General features: G+C 42.2%; 1 protein-coding gene across 1 annotated transcript in view; it reads left to right on the forward strand.

Moving 5' to 3' along the window:
* LOC121548505 (neurexin-3b-like) overlaps positions 1 to 19,723 on the forward strand; it is a 518,873-nt gene that overhangs the window by 401,386 nt on the left and 97,764 nt on the right. Inside the window, exon 19 of the mRNA XM_045210142.1 lies at positions 659 to 840. Within this exon, the coding sequence (XP_045066077.1) occupies positions 659 to 840 (182 nt within the window). The remainder of the gene's footprint in view (positions 1 to 658; positions 841 to 19,723) is intronic.

Raw genomic sequence — 19,723 nt, forward strand, 5'->3', positions numbered from 1 at the left:
CTCTCTCTCTCTCTTTATCTTTCTCTCTCTCTCTCTCTCTCTCTCTCTCTCTCTCTTTATCTTTCTCTCTCTCTCTCTCTCTCTCTCTCTCTCTCTCTCTCTCTCTCTCTCTCTCTCTCTTTATCTTTCTCTCTCTCTCTCTCTCTCTCTCTCTCTCTCTCTCTCTCTCTCTCTCTCTCTCTCTCTCTCTCTCTCTCTCTCTCTCTCTCTCTCTCTTTATCGTTCTCTCTCTCTCTCTCGCTCTCTCTCTCTCTCTCTCTCTCTCTCTCTCTCTCTCTCTCTCTCTCTCTCTCTCTTTCTCGTTCTCTCTCTCTCTCTCTATCCCCCCCCCCTCTCTCTCTCTCTCTCTCTCTCTCTCTCTCTCTCTCTCTTTATCGCTCTCTCTCTCTCTCGCTCTCTATCCCCCCTCTCTCTCTCTCTTTATCTTTCTCTCTCTCTCTCTCTCTCTCTCTCTCTCTCTCTCTCTCTCTCTCTCTATCGTTCTCTCTCTCTCTCTCGCTCTCTATCCCCCCCCCCTCTCTCTCTCTCTTTCTCCCTCTCTCTCTTTCCCGTGAGGTGATGTTTTTCAACTTGGGCATTGATTTCGCTATCTACATTAGCTAAAATGTACCAATATAGTTTTTCTAAAACATCTCTCTCTCTCTGTGTCTCTCTGCAGCTGGTACCACGTATATCTTCGGTAAAGGCGGGGGTCTGATCACATACACATGGCCTAACAATGAGAGGCCCAGCACGCGTACCGACCGTCTGGCTGTGGGCTTCAGCACCACCATCAAGGACGGCATCCTGGTCCGCATCGACAGCGCTCCACGACTAGGGGACTACATCATGTTACACATCGTAAGTTACCTTTTAGACTACTACTGTGAGCCCTAAAGCCTTTTCACACATTTTTGTCATTTAGCAGACGCTCTTATGCAGAGCGACTTACAGTAGTGAGACATTTTCATACTGTTCCCCTGTGGGAATTGAACCCACAACCCTGGCGTTGCAAGCGCCATGCTCTACGAACTGAGCCACACGGGACTAACCCTTTAGTCTACACTGTGCTCCTATCTAATCCTCGACAGGGAGACAACATCCAGCACTACATCGTTAGTTCTACTGCTACATGGCCAGGTTCTCAAGGGCCTCAGTGTATTTACAGTGATTCCTTACAGTAGTAGTTAAAGCCATTTCCCTTCTCCCTGGTTCTAAGCTGATAATTCTGTTATTGATACTTCTCCCTGGTTCTAAGATGATAATTCAGTTATTGATACTTCTTCCTGGTTCTAAGATGATCATTCAGTTTTTGATACTTCTCCCTGGTTCTAAGATGATAATTCAGTTATTGATACTTCTCCCTGGTTCTAAGATGATAATTCAGTTATTGATACTTCTCCCTGGTTCTAAGAGGACAATTCAGTTTTTGATACTTCTTCCTGGTTCTAAGATGATCATTCAGTTTTTGATACTTCTCCCTGGTTCTAAGATGATAATTCAGTTTTTGATACTTCTCCCTAGTTCTAAGATGATAATTCAGTTATTGATACTTCTCCCTGGTTCTAAGATGATAATTCAGTTATTGATACTTCTTCCTGGTTCTAAGATGATAATTCAGTTATTGATACTTCTCCCTGGTTCTAAGATGATAATTCAGTTATTGATACTCCTCCCTGGTTCTAAGATGATATTTCAGTTATTGATACTTCTACCTGGTTCTAAGATGATAATTCAGTTATTGATACTTCTCCCTAGTTCTAAGATGATAATTCAGTTTTTGATACTTCTCCCTGGTTCTAAGATGATAATTCAGTTATTGATTGACTCCAGAACCAGAGTTGAGCTGTTGTGATGTTGAAACACACTCCAGAACCAGAGTTAAACTGTTTTGATGTTTCTAAACAGTGACCTACAATGAAAATGGTTGAAGCAGATGATAACTTTCTGACAGAGGCACATCCATAATACATATCAGAGTATGTCCCATCCCTTGTTTCTCCCTTGTTTTCTAAGTTTATCTGTCACACAATTCTTTCAGAACTAGTTTCTTTCTAAACAATAAAGTGAATCTAAACTCCCAGCCATAAATAGTTAATAAAGCCATGTCTGTCTGATACATGTGTGTCACTGTGTCATGGCAACCCTGTGTGAATCAGCTGTGCATCCCAACATTAATATCTCATGACGTCCTTATGTTGTTGTTGTTTACTTATTTACATAATCATCAACAACGATGGCCACCGACTATAGATTGACCAAACTTCCTTGGAATGGTCTCAGAGGAATGTGCTGATGTGGTGTGAAAGTGGTGATGTTGAGGAGAGAGGGACACAGGGATGAAGAGAGGATACAATTACGCCAACAGATTGAGTGCCTGTCTCTCCTTAAAGACTCCCCTCATCTCTAGAGTGTTGCAACGTGCTGCTGGATGTACGCTGCTCCAACCTCGCCATCTGTTCACACAATACGATTTTAGCTGCTTTACAGTCTTGAGGAATGTGCGTGTGTGTGTGTGTGTGTGTGTGTGAGAGAGAGAGAGAGAGAGAGAGAGAGAGAGAGAGAGAGAGAGAGAGAGAGAGAGAGAGCGAGCGAGAGAGAGAGAGAGAGAGAGAGAATCCCCATACTTTAATGAAGACAGCTTCTCCATCCTGGAGGGGGAAATCAATCATTTCCAGACCCAGTCTGTGTCGACCTAAATGCCAGAACTGGACAAGAACCTGACACCTTCAACACACAGGGGGACAAACACCTACCTGGAGGTGACAGAATTCCCTCCCCCTTATGCCCCCCTAGGCACAACTACGATAACATAACCAACAAAAACGGGTCACAACTCCTGCAGCTTTGTTGCACACTGGGTATGTACATAGTCAAAGGTAGGCTTCGAGGGGACACCTATGGTAGGTACACCTATAGCTCATCTCTTGGCAGTATTACTGTAGACTACTTGATCACTGACCTCAACCCGGAGTCTCTCAGAGCGTTCAGTCAGCCCACTGACACCCCTATCAGACCATAGCAAAATCACAGTCTACTTGAACAGAGCAATACTCAATCATGAGGCATCAAAGCCAATGGAACTGAATAATATTAAGAAATGCTATAGATGGAAGGAAAGTAATGTCGAAACCTACCAAAAAACTATTAGGCAACAACAAATTCAATCCCTTTTAGACAACTTCCTGGACAAAACGTTCCACTGTAATAGTGAAGGTGTAAACTTGGCAGTAGAAAACCTAAACAGCTTCCCTATCAAATCTAAAAATCTCTAACAGAAAACCGAAGAAAAGTAACAACAGTGACAAATGGTTTGATGAAGAATGCAAAACCTAAAAAAGAAATTGGGAAACCTATCCAACCAAAAACATAGAGACCCAGAAAACCTGAGCCTACGCCTTCACTATGGTGAAACACTAAAACAATACAGAAATACACTACGGAAAAAGAAAGAACAGCATGTCAGAAATCAGCTCAATGTAGTTGAAGAATCCATAGACCCTAACCACTTCTGGGAAAATTGGAAAAACACTAAACAAACAACAACACGAAGAGCTATCTATCCAAAACGGAGATGTATGGGTAAACATTTTACATTGACATTTTAGTCATTTAGCAGACGCTCTTATCCAGAGCGACTTACAGTTGGTGCATACATTATTATTTATTTATATTTTTTTATATATACAGTGGGGGAAAAAGTATTTAGTCAGCCACCAATTGTGCAAGTTCTCCCACTTAAAAAGATGAGAGAGTCCTGTAATTTTCATCATAGGTACACGTCAACTATGACAGACAAATTGAGAGAAAGAAATTCCAGAAAATCACATTGTAGGATTTTTAATGAATTTATTTGCAAATTATGGTGGGAAATAAGTATTTGGTCACCTACAAACAAGCAAGATTTCTGGCTCTCACAGACCTGTAACTTCTTCTTTAAGAGGCTCCTCTGTCCTCCACTCGTTACCTGTATTAATGGCACCTGTTTGAACTTGTTATCAGTATAAAAGACACCTGTCCACAACCTCAAACATTCACACTCCAAACTCCACTATGGCCAAGACCAAAGAGCTGTCAAAGGACACCAGAAACAAAATTGTAGACCTGCACCAGGCTGGGAAGAATGAATCTGCAATAGGTAAGCAGCTTGGTTTGAAGAAATCAACTGTGGGAGCAATTATTAGGAAATGGAAGACATACAAGACCACTGATAATCTCCCTCGATCTGGGGCTCCACGCAAGATCTCACCCTGTGGGGTCAAAATGATCACAAGAACAGTGAGCAAAAATCCCAGAACCACACGGGGGACCTAGTGAATGACCTGCAGAGAGCTGGGACCAAAGTAACAAAGCCTACCATCAGTAACACACTACGCCGCCAGGGACTCAAATCCTGCAGTGCCAGACGTGTCCCCCTGCTTAAGCAGTACATGTCCAGGCCCGTCTGAAGTTTGCTAGAGTGCATTTGGATGATCCAGAAGAGGATTGGGAGAATGTCATATGGTCAGATGAAACCAAAATATAACTTTTTGGTAAAAACTCAACTCGTCGTGTTTGGAGGACAAAGAATGCTGAGTTGCATCCAAAGAACACCATACCTACTGTGAAGCATGGGGGTGGAAACATCATGCTTTGGGGCTGTTTTTTCTGCAAAGGGACCAGGACGACTGATCCGTGTAAAGGAAAGAATGAATGGGGCCATGTATCGTGAGATTTTGAGTGAAAACCTCCTTCCATCAGCAAGGGCATTGAAGATGAAACGTGGCTGGGTCTTTCAGCATGACAATGATCCCAAACACACCGCCCGGGCAACGAAGGAGTGGCTTCGTAAGAAGCATTTCAAGGTCCTGGAGTGGCCTAGCCAGTCTCCAGATCTCAACCCCATAGAAAATCTTTGGAGGGAGTTGAAAGTCTGTGTTGCCCAGCGACAGCCCCAAAACATCACTGCTCTAGAGGAGATCTGCATGGAGGAATGGGCCAAAATACCAGCAACAGTGTGTGAAAACCTTGTGAAGACTTACAGAAAACGTTTGACCTGTGTCATTGCCAACAAAGGGTATATAACAAAGTATTGAGAAACTTTTGTTATTGACCAAATACTTATTTTCCACCATAATTTGCAAATAAATTCATAAAAAATCCTACAATGTGAATATCTGGAGAAAAAAATTCTCATTTTGTCTGTCATAGTTGACGTGTACCTATGATGAAAATTACAGGCCTCTCTCATCTTTTTAAGTGGGAGAACTTGCACAATTGGTGGCTGACTAAATCCTTTTTTCCCCATTGTATATATATATTTTTATACTGGCCCTCCGTGGGAATCGAACCCACAACCCAGGCATTGCAAACGCCATTCTCTACCAACTGAGCAACATACCCTGGACGACGCTGGGCCAATTGTGCGCCGCCCCATGGGTCTCCCGGTCGCGGCCGGCTACGACAGAGCCTGGATTTGAACCAGGATCTCTAGTGGCACAGCTAGCACTGCAATACAGTACTTTTTTGGCCCTATAAAAAAGAACAAACAGCAAAAAAATATACATGATCAAATGCAAATCTTAGAATAAACTATTAAAGACTACCAGAACCCACTGGATTTTCCAATTACATTGAATGAACTACAGGACAAAATACAAACCCTCCAACCCAAAAAGGCCTGTGGTGTTGATGGTATCCTCAATGAAATGATAAAATATACAGACCACACGTTCAAATTGGCTATACTTTAACATCATCCTTAGCTCTGGCATCTTCCCCAATATTTGGAACCAAGGACTGATCACCCCAATCCACAAAAGTGGAGACAAATTTGACCCCAATAACTATAGTGGGATATGCGGCAGGAAGCTTAGTGGTTAAGAGTGTTGTGCCAGTAACCGAAAGGTCGCTGGTTCTAATCCCCGAGCCGACTAGGTGGAAAATCTGTCGATGTGCCCTTGAGCAAGGCACTTAACCCTAATTGCTCCTGTAAGTCGCTCTGGATAAGAGTGTCTGCTAAATGACTAAAATGTTAATGTAAATATGCGTCAACAGCATCCTTGGGAAAATCCTCTGCATTATCATTAACAACAGAGTAGTTCATTTCCTCAGTGAAAACAATGTACTGAGCAAATGTCAAATTGGCTTTTTACCAAATTACCGTACGACAGACCACATATTCACCCTGCACACCCTAATTGACAAACAAACAAAACAAAACAAAGGCAAAGTCTTCTCATGCTTTGTTAATTTCAAAAAAGCTTTTGACTCAATTTGGCATGAGGGTCTGCTATACAAATTGATGGAAAGTGGGGTTGGGGAAAAAACATATGACATTATACAATCCATGTACACAAACAACAAGTGTGCGGGTAAAATTGGCCAAAAAAACACACATTTCTTTCCACAGGGCCGTGGGGTGAGACAGGGATGCAGATTAAGCCCCACCCTCTTCAACATATATATCAATGAATTGGCGAGGGCACTAGAACAGTCTGTAGCACCCGGCCTCACCCTACTAAAATCTGAAGTCAAATGTCTACTGTTTGCTGATGATCTGGTGCTTCTGTCACCAACCAAGGAGGGCCTACAGCAGCACCTAGATCTTATGCACAGATTCTGTCAGACCTGGGCCCTGACAGTAAATCTCAGTCAGACAAAAATAATGGTTTTCCAAAAAGGTCCAGTTGCCAGGACCACAAATAAAAATTCCATCTAGACATCATTGCCCTAGAGCACACAACATCCTATACATACCTCGGCCTAAACATCAGCGCCACAGGTAACTTCCACAAAGCTGTGAACGATCTGAGAGACAAGGCAAGAAGGGCCTTCTATGCCATCAAAAGGAACATAACATTTGATATACCAATTAGGATCTGGCTAAAAATACTTGAATCAGTTATAGAACCCATTGCCCTTTATGGTTGTGAGGTCTGTGGTCCGCTCACCATCCAATAATTCACGAAATGGGACAAACACCAAATTGAGTCTCTGTGTACAACGAAAAACACAAAATAATGCATGCTGAGCAGAATTATGCCGATACCTGCTAATGATCAAAATCCAGAAAAGAGCCATTAAATTCTATAACCACTGAAAAGGAAGCGATTCCCAAACCTTCCATAACAAAGCCATCACCTACAAAGAGATGAACTTGGAGAAGAGTCCCCTAAGCAAGCTAGTCCTGGGGCTCTGTTCACAAACACAAACAGACCCCACAGAGCCCCAGGACAACAACAACACAATTAGACACAACCAAATCATGAGAAAACAAAAAGAGAATGACTTGACACATTGGAAAGAATTAACAAAAAAAAAAGAGCAAACTAGAATGCTATTTGGCTCTAAACAGAGAGAACACAGTGTCAGAATACCTGACCACTGTGACTGACCCAAACTTAAGGAAAGCTTTGACTATGTACAGACTCAGTGAGCATAGCCTTGCTATTGAGAAAGGCCGCCGTAGGCAGACCTGGCTCTCAAGAGAAGACAGGCTATGTGCACACTGCCCACAAAATGAGGTGGAAACTGAGCTGCACTTCCTAACCTCCTGCCAAATGTATGACCATATTAGAGATACATATTTCCCTCAGATTACAGAGATCCACAAAGAATTTGAAAACAAACCCAATTTTGATAAACTCCCTTATCTACTGGGTGAAATACTACAGTGTACCATCACAGCAGCAATATTTGTGACCTGTTGCCCCAAGAAAGGGCAACCAGTGAAGAACAAACACCATTGTATATACAACCCATATTTATGTTTATTTAATTTCCCATTTGTACTTTAACTAGTTGCACATTGTTACAACACTGTATATAGACATAATATGACATTTGAAATGTCTTTATTCTTTTGGAACTTCTGAGTGTAATGTTTACTGTTAATATTTATTGTTTATTTCACTTTTGTTTACTATCTACTTCAATTGCTTTGGCAATGTTAACATAGTTTCCCATGCCAATAAAGTCCTTACAGTTTTTCTCGATTGCTAAGACACATTTCTTGAAACGTTCACCCATTTTCTCAAAACTTTAAACACAAAACCAAATCTTCAAACTACATTCACAAAACCCCTGACTCTTCTGACAAAATCAAACAATTGCCTCAAAACCATTTAATTTGTGCTCAAAATCAAACAATGCTTTCAGATCATACACACAGCCAGTCAATATATAAACACTACAGAGCGTTCATTAGACACTACATCAAAAAATGGAGAACACTGCGTCCAGGGCATGTAGTTACAGATTTAAAAAAAAAATGTATATAGTAAACGCATTTTGCAATTAAAACAAAAAGTATAGTAATCACAACTTAGTACAGTGAATATATTGTATACTGTAAGTACTGCAAGTAATACAGTATTGAATGTCTGTATATTCAGCACTTGCATAAAAATACAGTAGTCCAACTGCAAAAGCCCAAAGAACAAAGAAAACTTTACAGTTTTTCTCAATTGCTAAAACACTAAAACCCCATTGGCTGAACAAAGTTCTCAGTTGCCTGGACTCATTTAGCTAATTATGCAGTCTGTTGTCAATACCTTAAACCATTTCACATGGTAAAACACTATTTGCAGTTCTCACTTAGACTTTTCAGTAAAACTCTAAACACATTCTCATTCTCAAAACACATTCTGCACTCTAATGCACATGTCATCCATACTGGTAAACACAAGTGGCAACACTCAAATACAAATAGAGAACACATGTCATTGATTGAACACAACCACTCAAAATTGATTTAACCTGTTTCAAATGATGCGACACAACCAATATAAGCCAGTTCAGAGAGCAAACAGGTTGTTGAAGATGGGAAGGAGAAAGTCTGAGAATGGATAGAAGAAACAATGTGAGAGGACGAGGATGAGTGCGTATGCGAGGTGGGCGACGAGGAGGAAGAGGAGGAGGAGGAGGAGGAGGAGGAGGAAGAGGAAGACAAAGAGTGGAAATATCTGATGAAATTCGAGCAACAGTCATAGACCATGTTCTCGTCCATGGACTGACAATGAGGGAAGCAGGACTTAGAGTACAACCCAATTTGAGCCGATTTTCTGTGTCCACCATAGTAAGGACATTCAGAGAAGAGAATAGGTACAGTGTACTACTGTATTTTTGTGATTGTAAATGTACTGTACTACACTATATGCAGCTGTTTCAATAGACATTTGTAAAGTTAATCACTGTATGTATTGTACTGCATGAATATGTTTTGTAACTGCACAACTACTTTTTGTAGAATTGCAAGGCTGCCACATGCAGGTGGAAGGACAGCTATATTCACTCAGGAGCAAGAGGCCGTTATAGTTGGCATGGTCCTTCAAGATAATGCAATACGACTCAGAGAAATCCAGGAACGAGTGATACAAGACAACACACACTTCCAGGGAATCGACAGTGTGAGCATTTCCACAATTGACCGTGTCCTCCATCGTAACAGGATGCGAATGAAACAAGTATACAGAGTACCTTTTGAGCGCAACTCACCAAGGGTGAAAGAACTGCGAGCTCAGTATGTGCAAGTAAGTGTACATTCAGAAACATTTACTGTAATCCAGATTGTCTACAGTACTAACACATACTATGTGAATGACATTACTCTTCAGTACATACAATGTATGTGAATCAGAAGTGCATACAGTAGGCCTAATTGTACTCTACAGTATAGCACTGTCTCTGTACCACTTACAAAATCCTACATACAGTATATTGTATTTCTACACAGACAATATTTGACTTGGAATCCTTGGACAGACCCCATGAGTTCATCTCTGTCGATGAAGCAGGCTTCAATCTAACAAAGACGAGAAGGAGAGGCCGAAACATGATTGGACAGCGGGCCATTGTTGAAGTCCCTGGTCAACGAGGTGGCAATGTCACAATCTGTGCTGCTATCGGCAACCATGGTGTTCTACATCACCATGTTACACTCGGGCCAAATAACACCCAGCACCTTCTAAGATTTATTGCCAATCTAAGAGATATTTTATTTGAGCAGCAGGTTCAAGAGCAGCAGGGTCAAGAGCTAAATGAGAATCCCATTCCCACCTATGTGATAGTGTGGGACAATGTCAGTTTCCACCGAGCTGCTCAGGTAAGAGAATGGTTTAACATCAATGGGCAGTTTATGAACTTGTACCTCCCTCCATACTCGCCTTTCCTGAATCCGATTGAGGAGTTTTTCTCCTCTTGGAGATGGAAAGTGTATGATAGACAACCCTACACCAGAGTAAATCTGCTGCAAGCCATGGATTTAGCCTGTGGTGATATAGGTGAGGAACCATGTCAGGGCTGGATACGGCACACAAGAGGCTTCTTCCCCCGTTGCCTCAGCAGGGACAATACTGCTTGTGATGTCGACGATGTGCTCTGGCCTGACCCAGCCCAAAGACAAGAAGAAGCACATTGATCACATGTTTACTCCATTGATTTTTGTCCCTTTTAGTATTGTATACTGTAGTACAGTGCATTGTAGACTGTATACTGTACAATGGACAAATTGTATGGCCCTGAACATTGTGCTTTCCATTTGTTAACAGTACTGACTGCTCAATAGATTTTGACTGGTTGCAGGTTCATATCAACAAAGAACAAGAATTACAGTATCACAGAGACAAAGGACAAGTTTGTGAGATGCAGGGTACAGTACTGTAAAAAAAGGGGTACAAGGAGGAGGAAGAACAAAAAACAAAATTGCAAAGAGCAAAGCAGAGTAGTAATTTCTGATCAATTTTGAGCTACTATGATAGAACATGTTTTCGTTCATCAAAAGACAATGAAGGAAAAATATGAAATTTGTTTCGAGATTAAAAATGTACTTCTCCCTGAGAACTGTATGTTTTGAACAATGTGTTTTCTATTTTTCGGTGTATTGTTTACTGACTGCTTGAGAGTGTATATCATTTTGATCACTTTGTTTATGATTTGAGAGCAGTGTTTGATTTTGAACACAGGTAAAACTGTTTTGAGGCAAATGTTTCATTTTGCGAGAGGAGTCAGAGGTTTTGTAAATAGTGCTTGAAGATGAGGTTTTGTGTTTAATGTCTTCAGGAAATGGAGCGAGGTTTCAGAAATTGTGTTTTAGCAATTGAGAAAAACTGTAAATGAAAAGCACATTACAGTACACTCAAAAATGTTGTGCAACTGATTTTCCCTGGTATATGGGTTTCGGTCATAGAACTTCCACCGCCACGCAGAGAAAAACTATTCTATTGGGTTGAGGAAAGGGCTGTATGGTGGAAAGCAAACATTTATGAATCGCTGGTTGATGTTGAACCACTCGCTTATCCGGACACCACGGTGAAAGCTGACATTGTCCCAAACCACGACATAGACAGGATGCACTGCCTGCTGATGATCCTGCTGCTCACGCTCAAACAAAACATCCCGAAGACCACCCAGAAATGTTAGAAGATGTTCAAGTGTTGTATGGCCCCAGGGTTGCATGACGGTGGAGAACCCAACGATTACTCATGGCTGCACAAAGGGTGACATTGCCACCACGCTGGCCAGGGACTTCCACAATGGCACGTTGGCCAATTATGTTCCTGCCTCTCCTTCTCCTCTTCGCCAGATTGAACCCTGCTTCATCTACAAAAATGTATTCATGGGGCCTTTCCATGGAATCCAATTAAAACACTCTCTATATACAAAAATAGATAAATAAGTAGTTTAGTAAGTGATACAGAAAGACAGACTTCTGCAATAGTGCATTTGTGTGCACTCCTGATTTACATACACTACAATATAGTGCAGTTTACAGTAACAGTAGGCTAGTAGCATAGCATTGTACTGTAAGCATCAGCGCTGAAAGTGTCTGAGTGTACACTTACTTGCACATACTGAAATCGTAGATCTTTGACCCTTTCTGAGTTGCGCTCAAAGGCTACTCTGTACACTTGTTTCATGCGTACCCTATTGTGCTGGAGGACACGGTCAATGGTAGAAAGGCTGACACTGTTGATTCCTTCAAAGTTTACATTGTGTTCAACAACTCTTTGCTGTATTTCACGCAGTCGGATGGCATTGTTTTGAAGGACCATATCAACAATGAGAGCCTCTTGCTTTTGGGAGAACATAGCAGGCCTTCCACCCTCATGTGGTAGTCTTGCAATTCTACAAAAAGGGAAAATGCACTTACAAACGTATACATACAGTAAAAATAGTAATGGACATTACTTCTATACGTAAAATATTGTATGGTAAGAAAATTATAATTTTTTCCCCCAGTCCCCTTTCTATTGACAAAGTGATGTACTGAATCAAATGTATACAGTAAACTTTCAATGACCAAAATAAAAAGAAACAATGACCTGTTCTCTTCTCTGAATGTCCTGATTATGGTGGCCACAGAGAATCTGTCATTCCATGAACAACAACATGGGCTATCACAGTTGCTCGAATTTCTTCTGAAAATACTGTTTTTGGTCTTGCTCTTCCTCGTCCTCGTCCTCGTACTCTTCCTCCTCGTCCACCACCTCTTACACGTACTCTTCCTCCTCTGCCTTCCTCCTCTGCCTCTCAGATTGTTTCCATCCATTGTTGGTATCAACATTCAACGCACCTGTGCCACCTGTGCACTCTGAACTGGCTTATATTCTGTACAATTGGTTTGATCACATCATTAGAAACAAGTTTGAACAATTTGGAGTCGTCGTGTGTAAACGATGACAACTGTGTTGTAGTTGTGTTTAACTTTTGCCGCATGTATTTACCATTTTGTAACACAAGTGCATCACACTGCGAAATGTGTTTTAGTGAGTGAGAATGTGTTTAGAGTTTTGCAAAAAGAGTGATTGATTCGACAAATGGGTTTAGGCCACTGAGCATTTGGTTCAGAGAATGGGGTTTAGTGTTTTAGCAATTCAGAAAAACTGTAAATTGAATAGAGAGAGAGAGAGAGAGAGAGAGAGAGAGAGAGAGAGAGAGAGAGAGAGAGAGAGAGAGAGAGAGAGAGAGAGAGAGAGAGAGAGAGAGAGAGAGAGAGAGAGAGAGAGAGAGAGAGAGAGAGAGAGAGAGAGAGAGAGAGAGAGAGAGAGAGAGAGAGAGAGAGAGAGAGAGAGAGAGACTCTCCTCACTTTATCTGACTTGGTAATTGCAGAAACCTCGATAGGAAGGAGATCAAAGCATTTTTTTTATCAGAGCTGACTGTCTCTCTCCAGCCAAGCTTCGTCTCAATTTTAATTTGCCTCCAAGTTGTTAGCAGCAATGGTCTTCATTCCTGTCAGATCACAAATTAATTTATCATAAAATATCATTTTATTTTACAAATTAATGCCACACGTATTCATAGTACACCTTCCATTTTAACACAGGCTACTAATTTCACGGATCATTCCAACAGGTCTCTCTTGTAAAATAGATTTTAAGAGATGCATATATTTACATCCTGTATAAATAACGGTTGAATAGAAAAGTCAGCCAATTGTTGTAAAATAGAATTGGTTCTCAATGACTTAAAGGTTAGATAAGAATGACCTTAGCTCATTGGTAAAGACCTACCGATAGCCCAAGACCTTCAAACACAATGCCTTCAATAAAGCCACTTCAGTTCAAATTCCATAATCCATCCATTATCCATTATAGACAATGACACAAAAAGGCAGATGCTGCTGAATCGGATAGAAAAGGGTACAAGGATTACAGTATGGGTCTGTGTCTGTGCGTGTCTCTGTGTGTGCGTGCGTGAGTGTGTGTGTGTGTGTGTACAGTGACCGGACTGAAGTCTAACCAAAGGTCTTCCCCAATTATCCAGCCCCTCAGGGATCCTTTACCCTTTAGGATAATAAGCAGATGTATGTTGTAAGATCAGTGACGGTGCAATAGCACACAGTAGGACGTTGAAGATTAGCTAGCTACCATTGCTAGGACATGGCCATCAGGGCTCTGTGGGACTGCTCTGTGGAACTGAGAGGTTTCTAATGAGAACGAAGAATGGAATTGGAAAGGTACAGAGAACAGACGTTATCTGTTTTTTTAAGTCATTGGAAACCTCTAAGTCACTCAAAATATTAATCGCATCTTTGATATCTGTAATCCTCTTATCTTTAGAGCATCTCTTATGCGTTGATATGATGCAAAACCTGTTGGTATCTATCTATCTATCTATCTATCTATCTATCTATCTATCTATCTATCTATCTATCTATCTATCTATCTATCTATCTATCTATCTATCTATCTATCTATCTATCTATCTATCTATCTATCTATCTATCTATCTATCTATCTCTCTCTCTCTCTCTCTCTCTCTCTCTCTCTCTCTCTCTCTCTCTCTCTCTCTCTCTCTCTCTCTCTCTCTCTCTCTCTCTCTCTCTCTCTCTCTCTCTCTCTCTCTCTCTCTCTCTCTCTCTCTCTCTCTCTCTCTCTCTCTCTCTCTCTCTCTCTCTCTCTCTCTCTCTCTCTCTCTCTCTCTCTCTCTCTCTCTCTCTCTCTCTCTCTCTCTCTCCCTCTCCCTCCATCTCGGAAAACAACTAGCTCAAGGCTTGTTTTGGTAATCATAGAGCTGAAATTATCACTGTTTCTCATCCAATTTGTCTGATAATCTAATACAATGCAGTGTTTGTTTTTTGGATGTGAAGGACGATTTAAAGTCTTGTTGAAATGGCTAAGCTTTAGGACGCTCTGAATAATTCCCTCATTATAGACTAGAGAACCGTTTTTACTCATTTTCTTCAAATTGGTATAGACTATTTTTAAGGACTACTGCTTATGCAAAGTATAAAACAGAAAAGCACTGAGCTTTTCCATAGTTACAGAGGCTCCAGCCAAGAAGCTTACATATTAACACTTTGTAACAGCACAACAACATTTTAAACCAAACTGTTTAAAAGTGATTAAACCAACTGCAAGGAATCACAGGTGAAGCGTCATGACTTGTAGCACTGTGTGTTGTGGTGTGTTCTAGAATACTTGGGCACTGTACTGTAGGTACCCAGGACTTGCCACACAGACAGAGAGGGAGAGCGAGACGGTATACCTCGGCACTAAAATCCTTTTAGACATAGTCTAAAAAAGATAGGAATTTCTGTGCACATTGGTGTTCAGTTGTCTCAGTGTTGTGATGAGGGACGTATCTTTTGGTGCACACAGTCAATAGATAGACCATGTTGGACAGCACAAGGGCAAATATTTTCTTTGTTTCTCCGCTCTCCACAACCTATTGTCTGTCTATTGACTGTATGAGCCAAAAGATACAGTGAGGGGAAAAAAGTATTTGATCCCCTGCTGATTGTGTACGTTTGCCCACTGACAAAGACATGATCAGTCTATAATTTTAATGGTAGGTTTATTTGAACAGTGAGAGACAGAATAACAACAACAAAATCCAGAAAAATGCATGTCAAAAATGTTATAAATTGATTTGCATTTTAATGAGGGAAATAAGTATTTGACCCCTCTGCAAAACATGACTTAGTACTTGGTGGCAAAATCCTTGTTGGCAATCACAGAGGTCAGACGTTTCTTGTAGTTGGCCACCAGGTTTGCACGCATCTCAGGAGGGATTTTGTTCCACTCCTCTTTGCAGATTTTCTCCAAGTCATTAAGGTTTCGAGGCTGACGTTTGGCAACTCGAACCTTCAGCTCCCTCCACAGATTTTCTATGGGATTAAGGTCTGGAGACAGGCTAGGCCACTCCAGGACCTTAATGTGCTTCTTCTTTAGCCACTCCTTTGTTGCCTTGGCCATGTGTTTTGAGTAATTTTCATGCTGGAAAACCCATCCACGACCCATTTTCAATGCCATGGCTGAGGGAAGGAGGTTATCACCCAAGATTTGATGGTAAATGGCCCCGTCCATCGTCCCTTTGATGCGGTGAAGTTGTCCTGTCCCCTTAGCAGAAAAACACCCCCAAAGCATAATGTTTCCACCTCCATGTTTGACAGTGGGGATGGTGTTCTTGGGGTCATAGGCAGCATTCCTCCTCCTCCAAACACGGCGAGTTGAGTTGATGCCAAAGAGCTCGATTTTGGTCTCATCTGACCACAACACTTTCACCCAGTTCTCCTCTGAAACATTCAGATATTAATTGGCAAACATCAGACGGCCCTGTATATGTGCTTTCTTGAGTAGGGGGACCTTGCGGGCGCTGCAGGATTTCAGTCCTTCACGGCGTAGTGTGTTACCAATTGTTTTATTGGTGACTATGGTCCCAGCTGCCTTGAGATCATTGACATGATCCTCCTGTGTAGTTCTGGGATAATTCCTCACCGTTCTCATGATCATTGCAACTCCACGAGGTGAGATCTTGCATGGAGCCCCAGGCCAAGGGAGATTGACAGTTAATTTGTGTTCCTTCCATTTGCGAATAATCGCACCAACTGTTGTCACCTTCTCACCAAGCTGCTTGGCGATGGTCTTGTAGCCCATTCCAGCCTTGTGTAGGTCTACAATCTTGTCCCTGACATCCTTGGAGAGCTCTTTGGTCTTGGACATGGTGGAGAGTTTGGAATCTGATTGATTGCTTGCTTCTGTGGACAGGTGTCTTTTATACAGGTAACAAGCTGAGATTAGGAGCACTCCCTTTAAGAGTGTGCTCCTAATCTCAGCTCGTTACCTGTATAAAAGACACCTGGGAGCCAGAAATCTTTCTGATTGAGAGGGGCTCAAATACTTATTTCCCTCATTAAAATGCAAATCAATTTATAACATTTTTGACATGCATTTTTCTGGATTTTTTTGTTGTTATTCTGTCTCTCACTGTTCAAATAAACCTACCATTAAAATTATAGACAGATCATTTCTTTGTCAGTGGGCAAACGTACAAAATCAGCAGGGGATCAAATAAATAGGTCCCTCATCACATCACTGAGACATCTGAAGAGAGAGGGTGATTGAGAGGCTTTCTTAACACACTCCTCCCATCTCCTCCTCTCCTGTCTTCCTCGCCTCTCCTCCCCCATCCACAGCTTCTCTCTTCCTCAACTCCTCTCCTCCCTTAGAACTCTTAACACTTCAACATCCACTATCTCTCCCTCCCTCCCTCCCTCCCTCTCTCTTTCCCACCCTTCCAGGAGCCTTCAGATCCAGCATACATTACCAGGCAATCAGACAGGCTTTTTGCACAATGAATTCCATTACCTGCTTGAGCCTCCCCCACTTTAATTCAGATGGAAAAAGTTGTAGGTAATTGAAAAGCCCATTCCAGACAAGAGAATGTGCATACTATTCTGTAAAAACGGCTAGCTGGAGCTTGTCTGAGCGGTCGGCTGTGAATGCCATCACCTACTAGTACTTAATGCTGATCGCTTAGGTTCTGCTCAATACAGTGTAGTCCGGTTAAAACCATGATGTTGAGGCCCTGGGTGGTGCAGGGGTTCGATCCCAGGCTGTGTCGTGACCGGGAGCCCCATAGGACGGCGCACAATTGGCAGGGGAGGGTTTGGCCGGTGGGGCTTTCCTTGGCTCATCGTGCTCTAGCGACTCCTTGTGACAGGGCCGGGCGCCTGCAACTGACGTCAGTCGAGCGATGTTTCCGCTGACACGTTGGTGCGGCAAATAAAATTTGATTTGATTTGACCAAACAGTTCTTCTTTCTCAAGATGGCAAAACACACTCTAACTTAAGGTGTGAGGGGGTGGAGCCCTGGAGTGTGTCCAAGTGCACTGATTGGTTGGAATGAATGAGTTATTGATAGATCTGATGGCTAGTCAGATTGAAAGGGCTGGCCTTTTTTTTACATATTCCGTGCATCATGCATTACTTTTGACAAGGGCTCAAAGGGCAGGCAGGGCCGGGAGGCCTGGTGGGGAAATATGATACCGCATTGTGGTCCACGCCATCTTGTGGTCCAGGAAGTGTGTGTGCGTGTGCGTATGCGTGTGCACATAGGATGTATTGGTCTATATTGAGGTCTCGTACCTCAGTGGAATAGATTAACTTTGCCACGGTTATTACACATGAGCGTGATAACATCAGTCTCTGTAATATTACTATTTTTATATTCTCTTGTCTTATTCATCTCCTATTCTCTCCAAGGAAATATGAAGAGAGATTGCAATATACTAAGTTTACTGTATAAAAGGCTGTGCAGCTGTTTCAGAAGACATCAGTGTATGATCCATGTTATACTGACTTGAAATAGCCTTTGAGGTACACGAGTGATGGCAGTCGATTGACATTTGTATTGAGGTACACAAGTGATGGCAGTTCATTTACATTGGTATTGAGGTACATGATTGATGGCAGGCCATTTTTTTTTTTTTTTTTTTTTTTTTTGTCATTTATCAGACGCTCTTATCCAGAGCGACTTACAGTTAGTGAGTGCATACATTTTTTATATTTTTTTATAAGGTACATAAGTGATGGCAGTCCATTGACATTCTTATTGAGGTACATGAGTGATGCCAGTCCATTTGTATGATCATCAGCTAAATGTCACTCATATAGAATGAAACTAGGCCTTAGTGATGTGACTGAGTGTTAATATTGGCTGTGACAGCAGTGCCACTCCGGTGTTGACATGGAGAATATTATGGAACTAGGACAGGGGACTTGGGCACCGTGTTGATCAATAATTGAAGATGCTGTTCGGCAGCCAAGCATCCTTTGCTCTATCCTCCTGAAACATTCCCACACACTCTCCAGCTGTGTTGACTGACGCTCTTGCTACGGAGACCTTCTGCTCTCAGAGTCAAACATACAAACACGTCTTTCACAAGTACATCTCTCAAGCACACACACAGTGGAGCAGCGGTGCTGACACTCCAAAACATGATCTGAGGGTTCCGAGGGGAGATGTGGCTTTCAGTCAAACAACCCCAACCCCAAAGCACTCTGGGAATGGTAATATTGCGTGCCGAGTCTGCCGACTTTTCCGGGAGGGAGGGAAGGAGGGGAGGGAGGGAGGAGGGAGAGAGGGAGAGAGGGAGAGAGAGAGAGAGAGAGAGAGAGAGAGAGAGAGAGAGAGAGAGAGAGAGAGAGAGAGAGAGAGAGAGAGAGAGAGAGAGAGAGAGAGAGAGAGAGAGAGAGAGAGAGAGAGAGAGACAGAGACAGAGACAGAGAGAGAGAGAGAGAGAGAGAGAGAGAGAGAGAGAGACAGAGACAGAGACAGAGACAGAGACAGAGACAGAGACAGAGAGAACATATTACGTTGTTTCCCCTCTGACCCCAGCCCTATGCAAGTCCCCTTGATGTACATTTTCATGGTCCAGAGAGAAGGAAGGATGGAAATATATTTGTGAATTCATAGCAGGATCAGAAGACTAGCCTCAGTGGATGTGTCTTGGCTCCAGTGATATGCCACTGATTTTCAATTTAATGCCTACTTTGTTACTTTGTCAAGTAGTGTCGTCATCCCTCTTAGAGACAGGATGGCAAATTAGCATGGGTTGTCCACATACACTATATATACACAAAAGTATGAGGACACCCCTTCAAATTAGTGGATTCGGCTATTTCAGCCACACCCGTTGCTGACAGGTGCATAAAATCGAGCACACAGCCATGCAATCTCCATAGACAAACATTGGCAGTAGAATGGCCTTACTGAGCAACACTCACTACCGACTTTAAATTTGGCACTGTCATAGGATGCCACTTTTCCAACAAGTCAGTTCGTCTAATTTCTACCATGCTAGAGCTGCCCCGGTCAACTGTAAGTGCTGTTATTGTGAAGTGGAAACATCTAGGAGCAACAATGGCTCAGCCGTGAAGTGGCAGGCCACACAAGCTCACAGAACGGGACCGCCGAGTGCTGAAGCGCGTAGCGCGTAAAAATTGTCTGTCCTCGGTTTCAACACTCACTACCGAGTTC

Source organism: Coregonus clupeaformis, chromosome 33 (assembly GCF_020615455.1).
Source record: "Coregonus clupeaformis isolate EN_2021a chromosome 33, ASM2061545v1, whole genome shotgun sequence".
In the NCBI taxonomy this organism is placed as follows: Eukaryota; Metazoa; Chordata; class Actinopteri; order Salmoniformes; family Salmonidae; genus Coregonus; species Coregonus clupeaformis.